This window comes from Podarcis erhardii, assembly GCF_964252035.2.
Source record: "Podarcis erhardii genome assembly, chromosome: 10".
Taxonomy (NCBI): Eukaryota; Metazoa; Chordata; class Lepidosauria; order Squamata; family Lacertidae; genus Podarcis; species Podarcis erhardii.
The window spans coordinates 69110871-69131554 of record NC_138500.1 but is presented as its reverse complement, the minus strand read 5'-3'; the positions used below and the strand labels follow the sequence as shown (position 1 = coordinate 69131554).

General features: G+C 40.4%; 2 protein-coding genes across 9 annotated transcripts in view; one reads left to right on the top strand and one right to left on the bottom strand.

Annotated features, from left to right (window-relative positions):
* Window positions 1-20684, bottom strand: part of COG5 (component of oligomeric golgi complex 5) — a 166378-nt gene that overhangs the window by 112229 nt on the left and 33465 nt on the right. The gene's annotated exons all lie outside the window — the stretch shown is intronic.
* Window positions 11863-17964, top strand: GPR22 (G protein-coupled receptor 22). Of its 6 annotated transcripts, XM_081878502.1 has the most exons (4): window positions 11864-12494; window positions 13484-13740; window positions 14368-14522; window positions 16272-17964. In XM_081878502.1, exon 4 carries the CDS (start codon window positions 16297-16299, stop codon window positions 17596-17598), a length of 1302 nt encoding a protein of 433 aa, XP_081734628.1. In that variant the 5' UTR covers window positions 11864-12494; window positions 13484-13740; window positions 14368-14522; window positions 16272-16296; the 3' UTR covers window positions 17599-17964. The 6 variants fall into 6 exon arrangements, with proteins under 6 accessions (XP_081734632.1, XP_081734630.1, XP_081734628.1 ...); XM_081878506.1 differs by lacking the exon at window positions 14368-14522 and having other exon boundaries at window positions 11863-12494; window positions 16319-17964; XM_081878504.1 differs by lacking the exon at window positions 14368-14522 and having other exon boundaries at window positions 11863-12494.

The following is a 20684-nucleotide window of genomic DNA, read 5'->3' as shown; positions in this document are numbered from 1 at the left end:
GAGCCGCTATTCCTGCCATTGCTTCTGCCCAATCTCTACTGACAGAGGCTGATCCGTCTCTATTTTTCCATATGTTTCCAGATACGCAGTCTTTTATTAGTCACGCCGAGTTTAATGAATCTGCCGTGTCCTGCTAAGCACCATTTCGAAATAGTGTGAAGATAAACTTAAAACTCTGGGGGGAAATAGAGGAAAAGAAAATTGTGACTGGAGAATTTAAAGAGAAAACTGGATGTGCTTTAAACAGTTGCACCATTCTTTTCTATCTCTAACCCAGTTACTCCTCCACTACCACCCCACCCAACAGATTTGTAATAAAATATTGTGAAGGCTGCAATGGTGATACCCACTAGTACTCATCTTCCATCTGTGTAGCCTTTTCTTCTTCAGAAAAGATTTCATCTCCTTGGCTAGATTCATGTGAAATGTTATTGGGAGAGATAATTTACAAAGAACATTACCTATACAAATTAGAATGTTTCGGGTTGTCATTTTAAGTAGACAATACTAACCTATTATATATTTTGGAAAGTTGGTTGTTCACCAAGCATTTGGACATTTCAAAACAAAATTTTGCATGACAGTTCCTGAGATCAAGGAAGAGGTTTTCAGCTGTTGCCACTTTGAATTAAGATGGCCTTTGAAAACTACAGAGATTTTAACCATTGATTATAAAAGTTCACCTTTTTTCTCTCCTTATCATTCCTATGCAACAATAGGTAAATGCCGCTAGCTGTTCTATAAATCTAACTTTGGCTCCTGAATGTGGAATAGTGTAACCATTTCCTTTTGAAACAGGAAGAGGAAAATCAAAGAAAAATTCTTTATCTGTGATGGGGGGTTTTCTGGAGCACTCACACTGGTATCCATGTATCTGAACTGCCTATGAAAGCACAATTCAAGCCAGAAGTGGCCAAATGTGCATGTTATTCAAAGAGGGCATATACATTCCCTACTAGGGCTGGGTGATATATTGATGTATCATCCAAAATGGGTTTGACGTTCATATTGTTGTATCAGTTTCATAATTTTTGACCTGGCGATATACTGTGAATCATGATGTCTATTAGGGCTGGGAGATATATTGCCCCAAACCGGCTTTAAGTCCATACCGTGATATTTGTTTCATAATTTCTGACCTGGCAATAGTTCACAAATCATTGTATGTGTGCGCGCGCTATGCAAAAACCACACTTTGGGAAAAACCATGAAGCCAGCCAATGCCTCTAAATAGCTCCATCCTTATTTCAGACATTGAGATATATCGGTATATCGCGATGTTTAGCTGGTGCTATATTGTTATGTTGAAAACCAGACATCGCCCAGTGCTATTCCTTCCTTCCCAAATGTTTGATCACATGGATGGGGTTGGAAAGGGCCTGCTTCCCCCGGCCACTATCTTTTTGCACCACAAAGCAGAAGTGGGGCCCCTCTGAATTGCAGTTAAGCAACCTATACATTGCTTAAATAAATAAATTAAATTAAAATGAATATTGATGAATATTTAATTCACACCCTCCAGGTGGCTGACCATGCTGGAGAGAGAATCCAACGACAGCTGGACAGCCCAGGTACTACAGCTCCTCCAGAAAATAAGAAATACTAACTTTCTAGGATAATAAATAATAATTTTATTATTTATTCCCCACCCATCTGGCTGGGTGTGGGTGGCTTACAGCACATAAACAATTGCAAAACATTAGACATAAAAAAATTCCCGATGAAGGGAAAGCAGAACAGAGGAGAAACCTCCTTCCTCAAAATGTCTTCGCTGAGTATGAGCATCTTCATGAGGGGAAAGGCGGAAAACGTACTCAATAAAGCAGAGATTCAAGGCATGTTTCCCTAACACCTGTTGGAGTCCCTAGCACAGTTTGCTTTTATACATGTGAATGGTGTCTAGAAATCAATAAACTGGCCTGAAGATGATATCTGCCACTTTATATACCTGCCCATCTCTAGACTCAGAGGCTTAAGAGGAAAATCTGATGTTCCTGCTAGCTGAGCTATTGGCAAAAAGCTCCTGAGCAAATAATCAATGTGCTGCCGCTGAGAACCTGCCAGTGGACCTGCCTCCGTTCTACAATATCCTAAAGACAAGATCAGATGATCTGGTGCTTACCATCACTATTTCATAGCTGGCTTATATCAACAGATAAGAGAGAATCTCAGCCATGAATCTACCCTATAGTCTGTGTCGTTTACAGCTCTTGAAAATGCACAAATAAATGTATTGTTTGTGTACTGTGCGCTGCATATGAAACTGCAGTTATATGTTGTTCTTGCATTTACATGAAAACCAATAAATTTATATATATATTTTAAAGTTCCCTATAGGTAAAAGTTACAGTGTCTGGGCTTTTTAGGTAAGAAAAAAGTGAGAAAGGGAGGCATGGCAGAGGTATAAAAAATAATAATACTTCATGATACAGAAAAAGTAGTACTGTGTGGCACCGGTAACAGTACCAGTTGTGGCAACTCTTCCATGATAACTTATACATTGTATTGTTCCAAGACTGGGTCACAACTGTCAATTGTAGCACAAAAGTTTATCTGCCCAAGTGTGCATAGTTCTAGCCATGCGCATGGTACTTTACAAAGAATGAGCAGGCAAGTTGCTGCCTCAAAGGATTTGCAATCTAGGAAGTGTATGGTTTAAACCAGCAACTGAAAATAGAGTAAAAGGTACAGTGGTGCCTCGCAAGACGAAATTAATCCGTTCCGTGAGGCTCTTCGTATAGCGGTCTTCTCGTCTTGCGAAGCAAGCCCATTGACAGCTTAGCGGATTAGCGCTATTAGCGGTTTAGCGGCTTTTAGCGATCAGCTGTTAAGCGGCTTATCAGCGGATCAGCTGTTAAGCGGCTTAGCGGCTTAGGGAAAGGGGGGGAGGGGAAAAAACCTGCAGGAACTCGCAAGACATTTTCGTCTTGCGAAGCAAGCCCATAGGGAAATTCGTTTTGCGAAGCGCCTCCAAAACGGAAAACCCTTTCGTCTAGCGGGTTTTCCGTCTTGCGAGGCGTTCGTCTTGCGGGGCACCACTGTATCAGGAGAGGAACTGTGATGACACCCTCCCCTTTTTCCTTCGCTAATGCCTGCATCCATCCACCTATTGCCTATTGCCAAATTGGGTTAAAGTGAAACAGAAGAGGAAGCAAACTGACACAGCAACATGGAGGCTTGGTGCCCCAAATAAATCCAGCGGTTAGAGGCAACCTTTGTAGGGGCAGCATTATCTGATCACAAGGTGTATGCTTCAATCTATATCCCATCCAAAGCCTGGGATCCATAAAAGGACACCTTTGGACTCCCCTCTATGGTTTTGGTCTATCGTTTTTCTGAAAGCACCTGAAGTTCAGAACATAAACCAACCTATGAAGCCACATGGTCCAAAGAAGCCATGTTGATTATCTTGCTTTGTCAACAGCCTGCTGAAGAAAGGGGAAACCACCAACTTTATAAACAAGTAAAGCAAACAAGATGGCCACACAATTAAACTGTCAGCAATTTCACTTTACTCAGGCAACAAATGCATTTGTCAAGATTCTGATTTAAAGAAGACCATTAATGTACAGCATCTGAACGTATTTCCAAAAGGCAAAGAGATTCAAGTTATGGCTATGTTTCTGACATAAAAGCCCAAGTGTTTCACACAGCAACAAGGGTAAGATGCTCACTGAATCTGATGGGAGAATTATCAGGTACGATCAGAGACCTGCTGCTCTTCTAAAAACCCAGAATTAGAACTAAACGGATGTTTTCTTCCTGTATGCAACCATGTGAATAAATGCAAAGAGAGACCCAACAGCAGCCCCAGATTCAGCTTCCCTTGGTTACATTTGTCAAAACTAGATTAATTACTGCTTAATTCCTCAAATCCGTCTGACACTAGCACCCAGCAAATGTAGTGTCATCTATTTTCCTTAAAAGCCTTATGGACATGGATAATGTTTCTTGTACAGAATGTATATTGACGACAATTGACTTTATATTAAAACAAAGTAAACTAGGCAGTAGACACAGAGCACTCAGTATAAATGTACTGTTACTGCCATTCCAGGAACAAAGTGTGAGAATACTAGTAATAAATATGGATGGACGAGCTCATAGATTGAAACTGAACACAAGATCTGATGGATGGTTTTAATTACTTTTACTCATCAGTTAACAAGAGAAAATTATTGCCACCGATACATTTTATTTGGTTGCCTAAAGTAAAACAAAGCACACATTTGTCACAGACAGACACATGCGGTAACATGGGTTAGTCAGTGAATCCCATTTTAAGAGTTACTTTTAAATTTCATTTATTTTTCCTCATATACTCCAGGGGAAAATGGAAAGATGTATAGACATGAGTTCTGCCATCTATACGTCAACACACTGTGATGGGAAGTTGGAGATTGTGGTTCACTATTTGCAAACTGGGTCAAATTAAAGGATAAATCTATATCCTTTACATGCATGTTAGCGAACGCTGTTGCCTAAATGCCACGTGGACAGTTGAGGTTGTTGCCCAAGATAACGTCCCCATGTCACACTTCAGTAGGATGAGCTCTCAATTTCTCATTTATCCCCCAGTTACTGGGCGGTCTATATGGGTCGCACTAGTATGCGACCAGGAGACAGGATAAGGCAAACACAAACAGTGTGTCCCCATGCTGGCTTGTGGCTCTATATTATTTTAGTATGACAGTAGCCAATACAAGGGTCCACCAAACATGACCACTTGGCACAAAAGGTTCAAATATGAAGATTTTCTTATCATGCTTGAAAGCAGCCATCACATGTGATCAGTACTTCTCAAAAAAGAAACATTCGCAGAATGTTTTGCATGCTTTGTGTTGACTTGAAGGACTGGTGTGACGTTTTTCAGTGGAGAAACTCTAGGTTTCTATCAAAATACTTTCATTCCTAGAAGAAACCAAATGACATGCAGTGCGATGGCATCTCATATGAGGGCCACATTCCAGAGGCAGTGCGCATATGCATAGCCCATGCATAGCCCAAAGCTGCCTGCTAAAAGCAGGGGAAGCCCCACGCAGAGGACCTCCCTATGTTGCAAGACGAGTGAGAAGTGGTGGAGCCAGAAAGAGGAAGGTTCTCTCTGCTGTGGAAAGGAGGAGGAAAGAAGGAGGAAGGCAGACAGGTTCAATTTCATATTCATTCCAGCTTTTTCTTTGCCTGCAGCTCTCTCTGTCAGGCTCTTTCCACTTTCTTCTTCCTTAGCTGCTTCCAGCGGCGTAGCTAGCCGCTTGGGTGCCCAGTGCAGCCCACGCGTCCTGCAGCAGGGGACGGGGCGAGCCAAGGCAGGGCATGCTGCTTGGAGCATCTCTGCAGCCTCCCCCTCAGATGTAGGGTGGCTGAGGCGGTGGGCAGAAGCAAGCCCCGCATTGCTCAAAAAAGCAGCACGGAGCTTGTAGGCAGCCCGCCCGCCGCCTCCCCCTCAGGAGAGATGTGCGGCTCAGGTACACTGCAGTCCCCACGGTGTGGCACCCAGTGTCCCCCGCTTCACCTAGCTACCAGTGGCGTAGGAAGGGGTGGGTGGTGGGTGCGGGAGTTATTTTTTTTCCGAAATAGTATCAAGAGCCCAATTCTTAAGATGCTTTTTAAGACGCTGTCTAGGTTTGTCATTGCTTTTGGGAGAAAAACAATGACACAATGACAAACCTAGACAGCATCTTAAAATGCAGAGACATCACCTTGCCAACAAAGGTCCATATAGTTAAAGCTATGGTTTTCCCAGTAGTGAAGTAGTGAAAAGCAATAATTGATGCTTTTGAATTATGGTTCTGGAGGAGACTCTTGAGAGTCCCATGGGCTGCAAGAAGATCAAACCTATCCATTCTTAAGGAAATCAGCCCTGAGTGCGCACTGGAAGGACAAATCCTGAAGCTGAGGCTCTGATACTTTGGCCACCTCATGTTCTCAAAGAGACCAGCATGAGTTTGACCAAACTGCGGGAGGCAGTGGAAGACAGGAGTGCCTGGCGTGCTCTAGTCCATGGGGTCACGAAGAGTCGGACACGACTAAACGACTAAACAACAACAACCTCTTCTGCCACTGCCTCTGGAAAGCCGTTGCAAGCACCTATCATTGAATTTTCACCAATAAAATGTGTGTGTGTTGCAAATGCACCATATTTCCAAATGCACATTACTTGGGAATATTGTAATGAAAGTGATCATTACTTTTTTGAGCTCTGAAAACTGACACGTGGGTAAGAATGTTAGAGCCAGCACCAGTTTTATACAGCACGAATAGCCATGCTTAACATGTACTAAACACAAATGTTTCGTACCACCGTGTCCCCAATCCACCTAAAGTTTGAGAGGTTTAAGATTGTGGTTAATATGCAAAACTACAGCCACCAAGCTTCCCGATATGTAAGGTGAAGGGTCCTATTCATGTAACCACATGGTAATAGACTATTTCAGCTCTGTTTTTATTTTTATTTAGATTTCTGAAGCACCCACCCAACACTCCAATTGGTTTCATAACCATTAATAGAAAACCCACACTAATTAGATTACAGTTGTTGGGAGAGTCTGTAGAGCCCTTAACACAAGGTCAAAAGCACTCTGCACAGAGAACATTGTTTACTAGAAGGCCCAAGCGCAATGTTGCATGAGTCCTGTTTTCTAGAACAGTAGTGATCAATAATAGCAGAACAACATTCAATATAAGAATGTACAGGGAACATGGACTACACCCTTCCTCTCTACAAATATATGCATACTAATAGCCTAGTGGCTATTATATGTAAAATAGCATGCATCTAAAATGTTTATGTGTTGCATGAGAGGTCACAAATTTACTCAGGGGGGAGTATTCTTTCAAGAACAATGCTCAATAACACTTTACATCACCTCATCGTCATATAATCCATCTACAATTTACACTGAAAAAATCAGTATAATTCATAAAGTATGTCAAGCACCAGCAAAACCGGAGAACTGTGACAATTTGACAAGAGGAAGAAACTTGTTGAAATGCATGTGATTCTTGTGGTTTCCCACCCCACCCCCCACCAGCTTTTCCAGCATAACAATTGAGCTCATCTTTATTGAATGATTTACTCAATAACATAACATTTCCTGGCTAAGTTGCCCTCCTACTACAAAATCTCCACTTTGAACCAGAAAATGATTACAGAGTCAAGAGGAGAAGCACTAATATGTGTGTGTTTGTATATGTATATGGGTATAGAAATTATTATTATTATTATTAATTAAATTTGTACACCACTTTATACCTGTAGATCTCAGGGTGGTTCACAGCGTAAAATCACAAAAAGGGTTTTTATCCTAGCCTATGTGCCAACCCAGACTCTAAAAATCAACTTCTCATATATTACATATCTATACAGACAGCTAGTTGCTACCAATTCAGATGCCAAGCAACCCTAGGAATCATGGTGAAACTGCAATTCAATGTGCAGGAGCAGTTTTAAGAAGGCAAATTCTACACTAGGGAGAAATTGGGGTTGAAAACATTACTGCTAGTGACCTACTGCTCTTAAAAAAACAAACCTGTGGTGTAGCTATACTTGGAATATTGTAAAATTCTGGTCACTTATCTCAAAAAGGGCTAGAAAAGGAAACAAAATGATCAAGGGTCTGGAACACCTTCCATACTAAAGTTTGGGGGGCTGTTCAGCTTAGAAAAGGTAGTGGAAGTGGGACACGACACAGGTTTTAAAAATTATGAATAGCATGGAAATTTATGGAAGTAAAAAGACAGAAATGTCTCTGTTATAACAGTAGAACTCACTGTAATCTTCTGAAATGTTTTGGTAGTAGAGTTAGGACACACAAAATGAGGTACTACTTCACCAAGAATATACTTTATGCAATTTACCCCTGTATGATGTGGTGGTGGTCTTATCTTAGATTTCTTTGAAAAGGGCACTTTAAAAGAGGATTAGACAAAACCATAGAGGAAAATCAATGGCTATTAGTAAGGATGGCTACCTGGAGCCTTCCAGTACAGGGGCAGCTTGCCATGAATTCCAGCTGTTGGGGATGACTGCTGTTCTCATGCTTTGCCTGTTGGATTATTTTTATGTTCATATACAGTGGTACCTCATTTTACGAACTTAATCCATTCTGGAAGTCCATTCTTAAACCAAAACCGTTCTTAAACCAAGGTGTGCTTTCGCTAATGAGGCCTCCCGCCGCCGGTGACCTTCCACCGTTCGGATTCCATTCTCAGACCAAGGTAAAGTTCTCAAACCAAGACACTATTTCTGGTTTTGTGGAGTTTGTAATCCAAATCATTCTTAACCGTTAAACCAAGATACCACTGTAGTGATATACCTATTTACAGTCATGCCTTGGGTTACAGACATTTCAGGTGTGCGATTTCGGGCTGCGCACCGTGCCGAACCCAGAAGTACTGGAACGGGTTATTTCTGGGTTCTGACACTTGCGCATGCGCAGAAGCACTAAATCGCACTTTGCACAAGCGCCCAAGCGCCGAATCGCAACCCGCACATGTGCAGACGCGGCGCTGTGGATTGAGAACATGCTTCCCGCACACATCACATTCGCAACCCGAGCGTCCACTACACTACCATGGTTCAATGTAATGCCTACACCAGGGGTCAGCAAACTTTTTCAGCAGGGAGCCGGTCCACTGTCCCTCAGACCTTGTGGGGGGCCTGCCTATATTTTGAAAAAATAATAATGAACGAATTCATATGGCCCACAAATAACCCAGAGGTGCATTTTAAATAAAAGGAAACATTCTACTCAGGTAAAAACACCCTGATTCCCCGACCATCCGCAGGCCGGATTTAGAAGGCGATTGGGCCGGATTTGGCCCCCGGGCCTTAGTTTGCCTACCCATGGCCTACACTGACCAAATACAAAACCCTCACTCAACGGGTAACTGTATTTGAAAGATGACTAGCTGTGACCAGAGGCAGATTTAGGGGAACATGACAGGTTCAACTGCACAGAGTGCCGAGCCGAGAGGGCGCCTCAAGGGGGCACCACAACAAAGATGGAACAAGGGGAGTGTAGAGGTGCATGGGAGGCACTGAATTTTGGCTTCGCACAGAATGCTGCTGAAATTTTAAAGCCCAAAGTCCACCACTGCTGTGACTAGCTCCATTTTAGCCAGAGATGAAACAATATTTGTGGGGAGGTTTCCGATTACCTTTCATGCTGGTTAAGAGACCATAACCAAAAATGATCTCCCATCACCCATCTAATGCTGGAGAGATTTATCTTAATACAAATGATGATCTCTGTAAACAGTAACAAGAATATTATGAAAATAATATCAGGAACTTAGTTTCTAGTCCATATAACCACATATCCCGCTATATCCAACAATTAAAACAAAGTGATAGCTGTTAAATTAAAAGCGATAAAGGGAAAAGGTATGAGATCATGGACATTTCTTAATTGTTTTAAGCCATAGAACTACCACTGTCAAATGTAGAAATCTAGACAAAATACTTCCAGCAAAAAATAAAAATCTCCTGGCAAATACAGTGAAATACATGCTGATGAGGATCAGAAAGAAAATGAAGGGAATAGCAAATTCATAAGACAATTCATTTTCCCGTCTTTGAACTATCAGGTGGATAAATCACAAGAGACACAGACTAGGTAGAGGAAGACTGAAATTATTTATTGTATTATCTCAAGTATTTTGCTTGCTGATATAAATATGAGGTACGGGTATAATCAGAACACCTTCATAGATAACATTTGAGGCAAAACTGGCAGGTGATGTCAAGGACCACAGGTGGAAAACTCAAAAGGCACAAATATTGTAACAAGGCAATGTAAAAGTTATATATATTCAAGAATCTTATGCAATAAACCACAGAATTTATATCTTTTAGTTAGTTTAAATAAATTTCTTAATTTAATTAGACTTTTAGTTGGTCCTTCATCCCAAAGAACAATACAAAAACTCAACCCACATCGGAATTAAAATTGATTACCGCAACTTACAGTACAGCAAACAAAAACATCACCAGAGATTCAGAGGCGGCAGAAACACAACCAGCAAACTCACTCGCCAAATGCTTGGGCAAAAGATGTATTTTGAGTGAAAGCTGGAAACTTCTGAATACAGAGGACAACTGCACCTTCACAGGAAGGGAGTTCCACAAGTGGGGTGCCATTATGAAAAGGCCCTATTCGGTGTTAGTGAATGCATGTATGTTTTGTGTGTGTGATTTAATTGCGGTGAGAATTATTTAGCTAATCCCCTCAAACATTAGAAATGTATGTACATTGTTACTAAGGTATCCCCATTGGTGTGAATAGATATGCATTGTCGCTGAGCCAGTCCCCGCTGAAATGTTAATTGTGTTTATGTTGATAGTGCATGTACGATGAATAACACCCCCACTTTCAAGACCTCTGCAAGTGTAACTTACTGGGTAAACCTGCCAAGATGCACTATTGCCAATGTCTAAAGATCTTAATTCACAAGACTCCTAGGAGGCTTCCTATTTATAAGGGGAAAGGACTCATCCTTGCAATCATACTAGGCTTTGGAGGTTCTCAGAAGCAGCAAGAGGTCTTGCTGCTTCCACCAAGTGCTCTGGCGGCCAAGTACAACAACATACTGGCAAAAGCTTTGACAGTAAGCCAAAATCTGGGGTGGCCACTTATCCTACGCCATTTGTGCCGTATGTCCCAATCGTAGCTGGGGGTGGGACAAGAGATGTGGCAGTGACATGTTTTGGCTGACTACTAGTTTTCCAACTTCATGAAAAAATGGATGTTCAAGAAAACCTGGCCCCACCAATTTGATGGCCATTTGAAAGAAAACTACCACTGTAGTATGTAAAGACATCTTCCATTATACATACATTGTAGTATGTATAGACATCTTCCATTAGCAACTCCTTTTCTCTTTACAGTGTATTTATTCTTAAAACTTTAAAAACTAGCCTCCTTACAAATGTGCTGTCTATTGTGCATTTTTCGGTTTTTCCAGCAGTTTACAGCTGTGATCCAAAGAAAGCATTCCTGTGCCTCTGCAGTTCTTCCAGTTGCAGTACCTACACCTAAGGAAACAAGCCAACCATTAACAGATAACAGGTCCCTGGGTTTTTTTTAATGCCTGCAATGAATTGCAACCCACATCTACATACCCACTAACAGAACATAATTTTAGACTAATCTATTCTTAAACCTAATAAAAGGCGTTTTCCAGGTGTGTCTTATCCACATTCTAGATTTAATAGCACATCCTGACTCATTCAAGATGGTCCTAACAGAACATCCTGACTCTCTGATTTAATTGCTCATCATATAGCTACCACTACTCAAGTTCCTACTCATAATTGAGCAAAGATTAAATATTAAGTTAAATGAACATGAAGCTGTAAGACAGATAAGAAAGATGTACGAAAGAAAATAGAGTTTAACAGAATGATGCATAAGAACAATATTCAGTGTCCTGCACTGAAAGCGAAGTAAATTCACAGCTTTCACATTCAATACATTTCTCAGTGAAATCTATCAAACTGCAATATGCCAGAACTTCTGGAAACCACAGTTGACAGACTATATAAAATCAAAACTAAATGAAATTCATTTTTCCTACTAATATCCTAAATACCCCAAGTGATTCCATGCCAAACTCTACTTTTTCAGTTCCTACTTCCCATAAATATACAATATTGGCTAAGATTTAGTGCCATTAACTGAAGAGAATGGATTTGCACCAGAGAGGTAGATGTAAAGCGGACCCTAAAGGAACAGCATGTGCAAACAACACATTTGTCTAAATATAATATATGCAATATGATATATACCTGCTTTCCCCTACTTGTGTGGTCTCATGTAGCACATCCACTATTCTACACACACACACACACACACACACACTGTGCAAAATGGGGATACTAAAACTATTATTCTTTAATATATTCAAGGCATCACTTTAAAAAATAGCCCTTTAAACAGAAGCTTCCTCTAAAAAGAGAAAAAGAAAATTCACTCCCATATGCATGAAGCACAGTTTAAGCCGAACATCACTGACCAATCAAAATTAGTGAATGCACTGCATCTCTCTGCAGTGAAGAGAAGCGACAAGGTAGGTTGTCATTCTGCTCAGGCTGCCCGGAACAAGCTTTCCTAAGCAGCCAAAGCTGCTCCTCTTCCGAACGGCTGAGCCTGCGCTGCCTCTGGAGACAAGAAGCCTTCAGTATGTTAAATTACTTTCATTATGCATTTTCAGATGCTTATTGATTCTACGGTGGGAAGCGGGAGACTGCAGCAGGCTCTGAAAGCAGCACTGCATGCTGTGTGCATGTGAACAAACAGCGCGGAAACAATGGCACAGCACAAGCGCAAATTTTCATTAAGGTCCTTTTTCGGAGAGATGCTTTTCACCCTCTTCCCCCTGTACTCTGCTAACAAGTGAAAAAACAACAACAACCCAAAAACAAACAAACTATGAATCCCTCCAAACTGGAACTGTTCCACCAGCTTCGGGAATTTATTGCATCCTCAATAGAGGTAAGGAACATTCCTTTTTACAACACAGAGCCTCAGCAGTAGCTAAGAAACAATGTTTGTGAAGGGGAAAGAGATGACAGGTTCAGCTTAAAATTCTGATTTGGCTTCCTGCTTTTATTTTTGAGGACGCACAGCATTCAAATATGCTTTCTTCCATTTAAAAGGATGAAATCCTTAAACAGTGTTTTGCCTGTAAATTCATGCGATCTGGAAGATTACAGTGTCTGTACCTCTTAAGCGATGGCACAGCTTAGGTTTCGGCTGCTAAATAGTTTGTAATGCAGTTAAAATGCTTTCTTCTGTCAAGGCCATTTAAAAAATATATATTAGGCAGCCACATATGTCACTAACAAATTCAAATATCCCATAAAGGATCATAAATGCTTTGGGGGGGGGGATGGGTTGTATGACTAATCCCAGGTTGCCTATGGGGAAATTGTGTGTGTGTGCATGTGTGTGTGTTTCTGTTAAATGCTTTGCTACTGAAGGTATGTCTGAAGAAGCGTAATGCAAATAATCTTACACAAAGTAAGGAAATCAAAATGCTACTTATAATTCCTAAGAAGCAGTGGAGACTTTTACATGGTCACATGAAGCCAATACATTAGTATGTAAACTAGTCTGTTGTTAAAGCTGCATTCCACAGTACTTATGAATTACTGTTTTTTTTAATTGTAGAAACATTCCTCCCCTAACTACTACTGTATCCTTGGCTTTAACGTAATCTTAAAATATATCCAGTCTAAATGGATCCAAATGGAAAGGTATTTCAGGATGGCAAAGAACAGAAGAGAACTACCATATTCGGAAGTACTTAAATAATTTTGTTAATGTTATATACTCCTACAGAAAACAATTTCATACTGTCTGACAGAAGCCATCTTTCATGGTGTGCAATCAGATGATACTAGAAGCATGTAGTCAGTCATAATTGTATTAAAATTATTATAGAATCTCTGCTTTCATCATGTTTCATCTTCCTTTTCAAGGGAGCATATAATCTGATTCGGTTTTATTACCGACAACAAGAAAAACACAGTCGCCAGCAGATCTTCACAACAGCTATCGGGATTTGCTTATTATAATATATGTTTTTAAACCCAAGGATTTACAAGAAAGTTATGGATCTATATTCCCCCTCGAATGGCGTGTGATGCATATATGGACACAGAGGACTAACAAAGGCACCTGCTCAAATACTCAAGGAGAGAAGATTAATTCAGTGGCTTATTGCTGAAGCAAAATGGTGAGCATCTCTTGCAAATGGATTTATAACATAAAACCAGAATTGTGGATTTGGCTGATGAATGAAGAAACAGTAACACAAATTTTCCCTGAAGGAATATCTATATAAATACCAGCATGCTAAAATTTGGCTCCAAGTATGTCATATACAACAATAAAACGCCATTTGTAGCACTTAGTACAGTGACTAAAGTTTAAGGGAACTATCCTAACCAGCTGATGTAGTTTATGACCCGAGTTATAATAGCTGCAAATGAGCACACAGGAACTGGATTAATGCAACACACAGCAATTTTTGTGGCAAACCCAGGACTCCACACTAACGAACAAAAGTACCACACAAGCCATTGTACAACTCTAACAAAAGGGCATTTTTGAAGTCCAGTGTTAATTTCTATTCTGCAGCTTAAATTTTTAGAAATGAAATTAAAAAGTGGTGCCAAACAATGGAGAAGAGGCTAGAAATTATGAATCACTCACAAAAGAGTTGCTGTCCACCAGTGGCTTTTAAAAGGGAGAGACAACTCATATACACCAGGCTCTGGTCTCTAGGAACCTATAATTAAGCCTTTTCATTCAATTGTGCTTTTTTTTTTTCATCTGCTGCTGATGTGCTGAAAACAAAAAGAAAAACTAAAATATTCTGCAAGGCTGGAAACAGATCGCAGCCATCTTTCTGTTGCCAGGTGAAAACGCATGTCAAAATCTGTCAGTGACACCATGTATGAATTTATGAGAAGCTGCTATAGTGAGCTGAAAGGCCCCTGAGGCAACAGAAAACAGGTAGGTCAGATGTTGCATGCACCCAAACTCTGTTTTAACGTTTGCAGAAGAAAAGAGCACAGCTCTGGGTATGCGTTTCATTTTAATTACCTTCCCATCTTGACATCTCTGCTTTTATTTAACTGAACATCTATCTAACTGACTGGTGCGACAAAGACCTAATGTTTAATCTGTCTGTCTAAAAGTTGGCACATGGGGAATTTTTCCATTTTTGTAAGATTTCAGTTTGCATGTTCCTGCAGCTTAGCCTAGTAAAACAGGCTAGGTTATACAGTGTGCTTAACTACCTCTAATCTTTCTGAGTTTTTTTGTTAACCACTGCAAAGGGTATATAATTTACAATACATTTAGAATAGCTGTAAACATGTCCCTATGGCTAAGACCTCATAAACAGAAGAAATTGCCATCTAAGTCATTCAAAACTTGCATCTGGTGATAGAGTAACAGCTAGTATTTTTTAAAGGGTTTTCTGCTTTATTTCCTAACCAAAACTCTTACAGTATAAAAATCATTGCCCTTCTTCAATAAATATGCCAGCTAATAATTAACCAAAACCCCAATCTATTATTGAAATTTCCGAGTGAAAGGATTAATAACTGTCATTTTATTTCTAAAATGTTTATTTTACAAGGGTGTAAACACGGATATGAAAGAACCAAGTCAAATAGGTTTTTGCCGAAATATCTTGCGCAGCAAGTCTATGCACGTTTACCTAGGAGTAAGCCCCAGTGACCACAATGGGACTTACATTTGAGTAAATAGCACAGGCCTAAGGCACAGAAAGTGGTTCACCTTTCAGAAGCAGTCAATTAGCAAGCATCTAAAAGTATTATTATTAAATATGTGACACTGGAATCATGAACTACCCAGGGTGTGGTCATAGCAGAAGTCATATTGCTACAATTAATGCTATTTCAGTAAACCGTAAATCTTCAACATGGGATGGAAGACGACTTTTACAGTATTTTGTGCAGAAAACACACACGAATGCGCCACCCACTTAAGCCTGCCTATGTAACCCCACCATGACAAAATATGTATTCTTGTCTAACAAGATGACAAAGATGTTGTGATTAAATTCTCCTGCTTCATGCAGCTCAACAACTCAACACTATGAAGCCACTCTCTCTGCTAGCAGCTTGAATTTCCTTGCATGGAACATGCTGGGTACATAAAAAATATGTATCAATAGTTTATGAAACCAGTGCAAGAGACTACATACGTTTGCAAATCTTTGCGCATATGTACAAACATTCACTTATAACTGCACAATCAATTTATATGCACCCACAACATTTTACACGTATTGATACATGAAAAACAATCACTCGATACAAGACACTTCCAAGGAGATAGCAGTACACCATTCCAATAACATGACTGTAATCTAAAGAAATGTTTCAGGGTAGAGTTATCATCCAGAGGAAGAAATGCAAAATGCATGTTTCTTTGAAATATAGCCACCTCCCTTTCCCCACAAAAGCTTCATATAAAATAATATGGCTTAGTTTCCAACAAGTACAAAGGTCAGAGCTATGCGTGCAGTTTGCATTGCAAATGTTACAGCCTTGTTTAAAAAAAAATTCTTTTTTTTACTGCCTTCAATTCCTGCAAGCTAAGTACAATTCCAAAGTCACCGTGTGTTAATTAAAAGCTAATAAAAACCAAAACCTGCTTTTCTGTAGACATGTAAATTATGACGAGCATCCAAAAACCAAACAGCTTTATATGTTCTCTCTCGTCTTTCAGGGCAAAACAAACTTCCAACAAAAGAATGTGTTTCTCTTCCATTCTAGAAGTCAACATGCAGTCTGAATCCAACATTACAGTTCGAGATGCCATTGACGACATCGACACAAATATGTACCAACCACTGTCTTATCCATTAAGCTTTCAAGTTTCTCTTACTGGATTTCTGATGCTAGAAATTGTATTGGGACTTGGCAGCAACCTCACAGTATTGGTACTTTACTGCATGAAATCCAACTTAATCAACTCGGTCAGTAACATTATTACAATGAACTTGCACGTCCTTGATGTAATAATTTGTGTGGGATGTATTCCTCTAACTATAGTTATTCTTCTGCTTTCTCTGGAGAGCAACACAGCCCTGATCTGCTGCTTCCACGAGGCTTGTGTCTCCTTCGCAAGTGTTTCCACCGCAATCAACGTCTTTGCTATCACTTTGGACCGATACGATATCTCTGTGAAGCCTGCAAATCGGATTTTGACCATGGGAAGGGCTGTGACGCTCATGACATCGATATGGATTGTCTCTTTCTTCGCCTTCTTAATTCCATTCATCGAAGTGAATTTCTTCAGTCTTCAAAGTGCCAATACTTGGGAAAATAAGACGCTCTTGTGCGTCAGCACAAATGAATACTACACAGAGCTGGGAATGTACTACCACCTTCTAGTGCAAATTCCTATATTTTTTTTTACCGTTATAGTAATGTTAATTACGTACAGCAAAATCCTCCAGGCACTCAATATCCGAATAGGCACAAGATTCTCCACGGCACAAAAGAAAAAAGCAAGGAAGAAAAAAACCATCTCTTTGTCCACACAACACGAAACTACTGAAGTCTCCCAAAGCAGTGGAGGGAGAAACGTCGTCTTTGGCGTGAGGACTTCCGTTTCTGTTATAATTGCCCTACGGAGGGCTGTAAAGAGACATCGCGAAAGGCGGGAAAGACAGAAGAGAGTCTTCAGGATGTCACTGTTGATCATTTCAACTTTTCTTCTCTGCTGGACGCCAATTACAGTTTTAAACACGACCATTTTATGTTTGGGCCCAAGTGACCTTTTGGTAAAACTGAGGTTATGTTTTCTAGTCATGGCATACGGGACTACCATTTTCCACCCTCTACTATACGCATTCACTAGGCAGAAATTTCAGAAAGTTCTGAAAAGCAAAATGAAAAAGCGCGTTGTTTCAATAGTGGAAGCTGACCCCATTCCAAATAATGCTGTTATACACAACTCGTGGATAGAGCCTAAGAGGAACAAGACAATTACTTTTGAAGACCATGAAGTAAGACAAAAATGCTTAGTACCTCAGGTTGTCACAGATTAGATTTCAGTATTCACTGAATCATTTAATAGGAAATGTTAAGAAGAAGCTGAAGTAAATGCTGCCAAAATAAGGATATTTTTTTTTTAAAAAAAATGGACGATAGAATTGGGTAGACTGTAAATGTTTGACATGTGCTAAATAGATAAGGCCTGTATATTCTATTTCTTCATTAGTCAAGGTGTGTGTTGCATGGCAGTTTGTTAAGAGTAATACCATGGAAATATTTTGTCAATATGCTGTCCTCCAATATACATCTACGTAAATATTTTATATAAAAATAGCCTTAAAAGGTGTACACTTTTAAACATATATATATATATATATTTGAGTTGCTGTAAATATATAAAGCTTTGTTTTTAAGCTTTCTGCCACCAAGAGTTTATTGGCTTGACATAACTTGCGTGACATTAAGGTTTTTAAATCTTTCCAGATGGCTCTCTTCTGATATATCAAACTATATTAATGGACACCAAACTTTTTTTTATCAGAGCCAGAAATTATAATTATGTGTCCAATGCATCCCACACATGTTCATCACACACCACATCTCTGACCTAATCTAAGGAATTATTAAATTTTAAGTTTCTTTAAAGCCGAAACAACCTGCCCTTACAACTAGTTTTCACAGCAAAAATAGACAACCTCTCTCATAACATAATGTTAATCTGTTACAGAAATGGTTATATGATAATGCACTTAAGTGTGAAGTAAAATGGATGAAATAAGGAATGTTCTTCCCATGTTTATGAGCCACATAAACCAGCCCTAATTATGCTATTCTGATTTTAAAACAATATTTTCTTCCTTCCAGCAGTTTCTACTAAGTGTAGCATTGCAATCAAAATGCCAAATCTCCAACAGTTACTTTCCACAAATGCATCACAGGGCAGCAACACAAGTGTTATTATGAGCCCACCCAGACATTAAATTTGCAGTACAGCATTACTTCATTTGATTTGTAGGATCCAGATATCTGCCCTCAAGGAAGGCAGGATATTGCGTTTTCCTACCACTCAAACTAGCACTGCACCTTGTCCAATAACTAACAGGGTAATTGCAATTTGGAAGGCTATCAGAATCATAGCTAGCTGCATGATTTCAACTCTCCCCCACTCAGCCAGAAAAGAAAGGAATTGCATAGGAACCCCCACTGATCCTTTATCATTCTGTTCTTACTACCGCTAGTTAACTCTAACTCTTAAAGTACTGTGCAGAATAGACATTTGAAATAGTAAACTTGCAGTGATCCCTTAATCTTAAACCAGATGTGATATTGCTACATTTCTGCCAGTTAACTCACTGATCAACACTGGGCGCATCCAGCTGTCATCGCTGCTTAGGCCAGGGTTTCCCAAACTTGGGTCTCCAGCTGTTGGGTCTCCCACCATCCCTAGCTAACAGGACCAGTGGTCAGGGGTGAGAGGTACTGCAGTCCCAAAACAGCTAGAGATGTGACTTCGGAAAACCCTGGCTTAGACCAACTGTGAGGTATAGAACCCAACACTGTACTTGGGGCACAGTAATTTGGATCCTTGTCCCTTCAGAACTAATAAAGACCAACTTCTGATCAGGCTCAGCAATGCTTTTGGGATAGAGGTGACACAGCCTTTTTTTAAAGAGGGGTTTCTTATATTTCTTCCTCAAGATGATTGGGTGACCAATCTAGGATACTTTCCCCTGGGCAGCAGGAGTGAAACTGAACAAGTGATGGTGTAAGGACTCCAGGCATTTCCAGAAAAGACAGTTTTCTCTGCTTAACCAATTTGAAATATAACTTGGGCATGGGCCAGGGGCAGCCTTCATGTGGACATTGGAAGGAAAAAATCCAACCCACTGCCCATTTCATTCCAATGATCTTTGTGCACTGATTCTAGAGTGGACTTAGGATAATCTTGCAAATGAATCAGCTACCTGGTGTTAGGTCTGCAGCATCAGAAGTCCTGATGCAGACCCAAGTTGTCAACCAATCTGTCCTGAGCTGCCACTGCTCTGATCTCACCAAGGGAATTTAAAGCCTAGCACCAGCCAACGTAATGCTTTGTGAAACGGGGGAAGAGATGGAATTTCAATGAGCACCTTAAATTAAGCTACCGCCCCCCTTTGCCACGGGTTTTCAAAGGACACCCAAAAGGTATAGATCAGTCAAGAGGTCTTAAAAGACTTATCAAAGGCAGGGTAGTAGATGTGACATACCGTATTTTTTCGTCTATAAGACGCCCCCATGTATAAGATGCCCCCTTTTGGGGGGGGCAACAACCAATCGCCAGTCCACCCTTGGCACTATCCGTGTATAAGATGCCCCCTAATTTTTGACATTATTTTGGGGGGGGGGCTAGTCTTATACACAGAAAAATGCGGTATATGGCAAAACCAAGATACTGAGATGCATACTGCAAACACCCACACACAGTCACTTTCAATTTAATGGGGATGCTATGGAATGGTTTCACCACCGTACTGGCACATTTAGAGGCAGAGTCTTCTTAAAGGTTCCTTGCTTGGCCCCTGTAAACAAGGGAAGGAGTATGATGTAGCCTCTGAACCCATGCTTAAGCCCAGCTTCAGCTATGTTCTGCTTCTCTGGCTGCCCGAGCAGCTTCAGAAAGTTGGGGATACTGGACTTAACAAGGTGGTCAATATGTACAGTGGTGCCTCGCAAGACGAAAAGAATCTGTTCCGCCAGTCTCTTCGTCTAGCAGTTTTTTCATCTTGCGAAGCAAGCCCATAGGGAAATTTGTTTTGCGAAGCACCTCCAAAACGGAAAACCCTTTCGTCTAGCGGGTTTTCCGTCTTGCGAGGCATTCGTCTTGCGGGGCACCACTGTACATAGAATTACAGCCTTCACAAATGCCAGCTTTTAAGAAGTCGCCCAAGGGAAGATATACCCCATCCATATAAAGCACAGCCAATGCACATTTAAAGCACACAACATGCCCCAAAGAATCTTGGGAACTGTAGTTTCCTCCTCAAAGCTACAATTCCCAGCAGCCTTAACAAATGACATTTCCCTGGATTCTTTGGCGGAAGCAATTTCATTCATGGCTCAGTAGGTAGAGTATGAGACTCTTGATCTCAGGGTTGTGGGT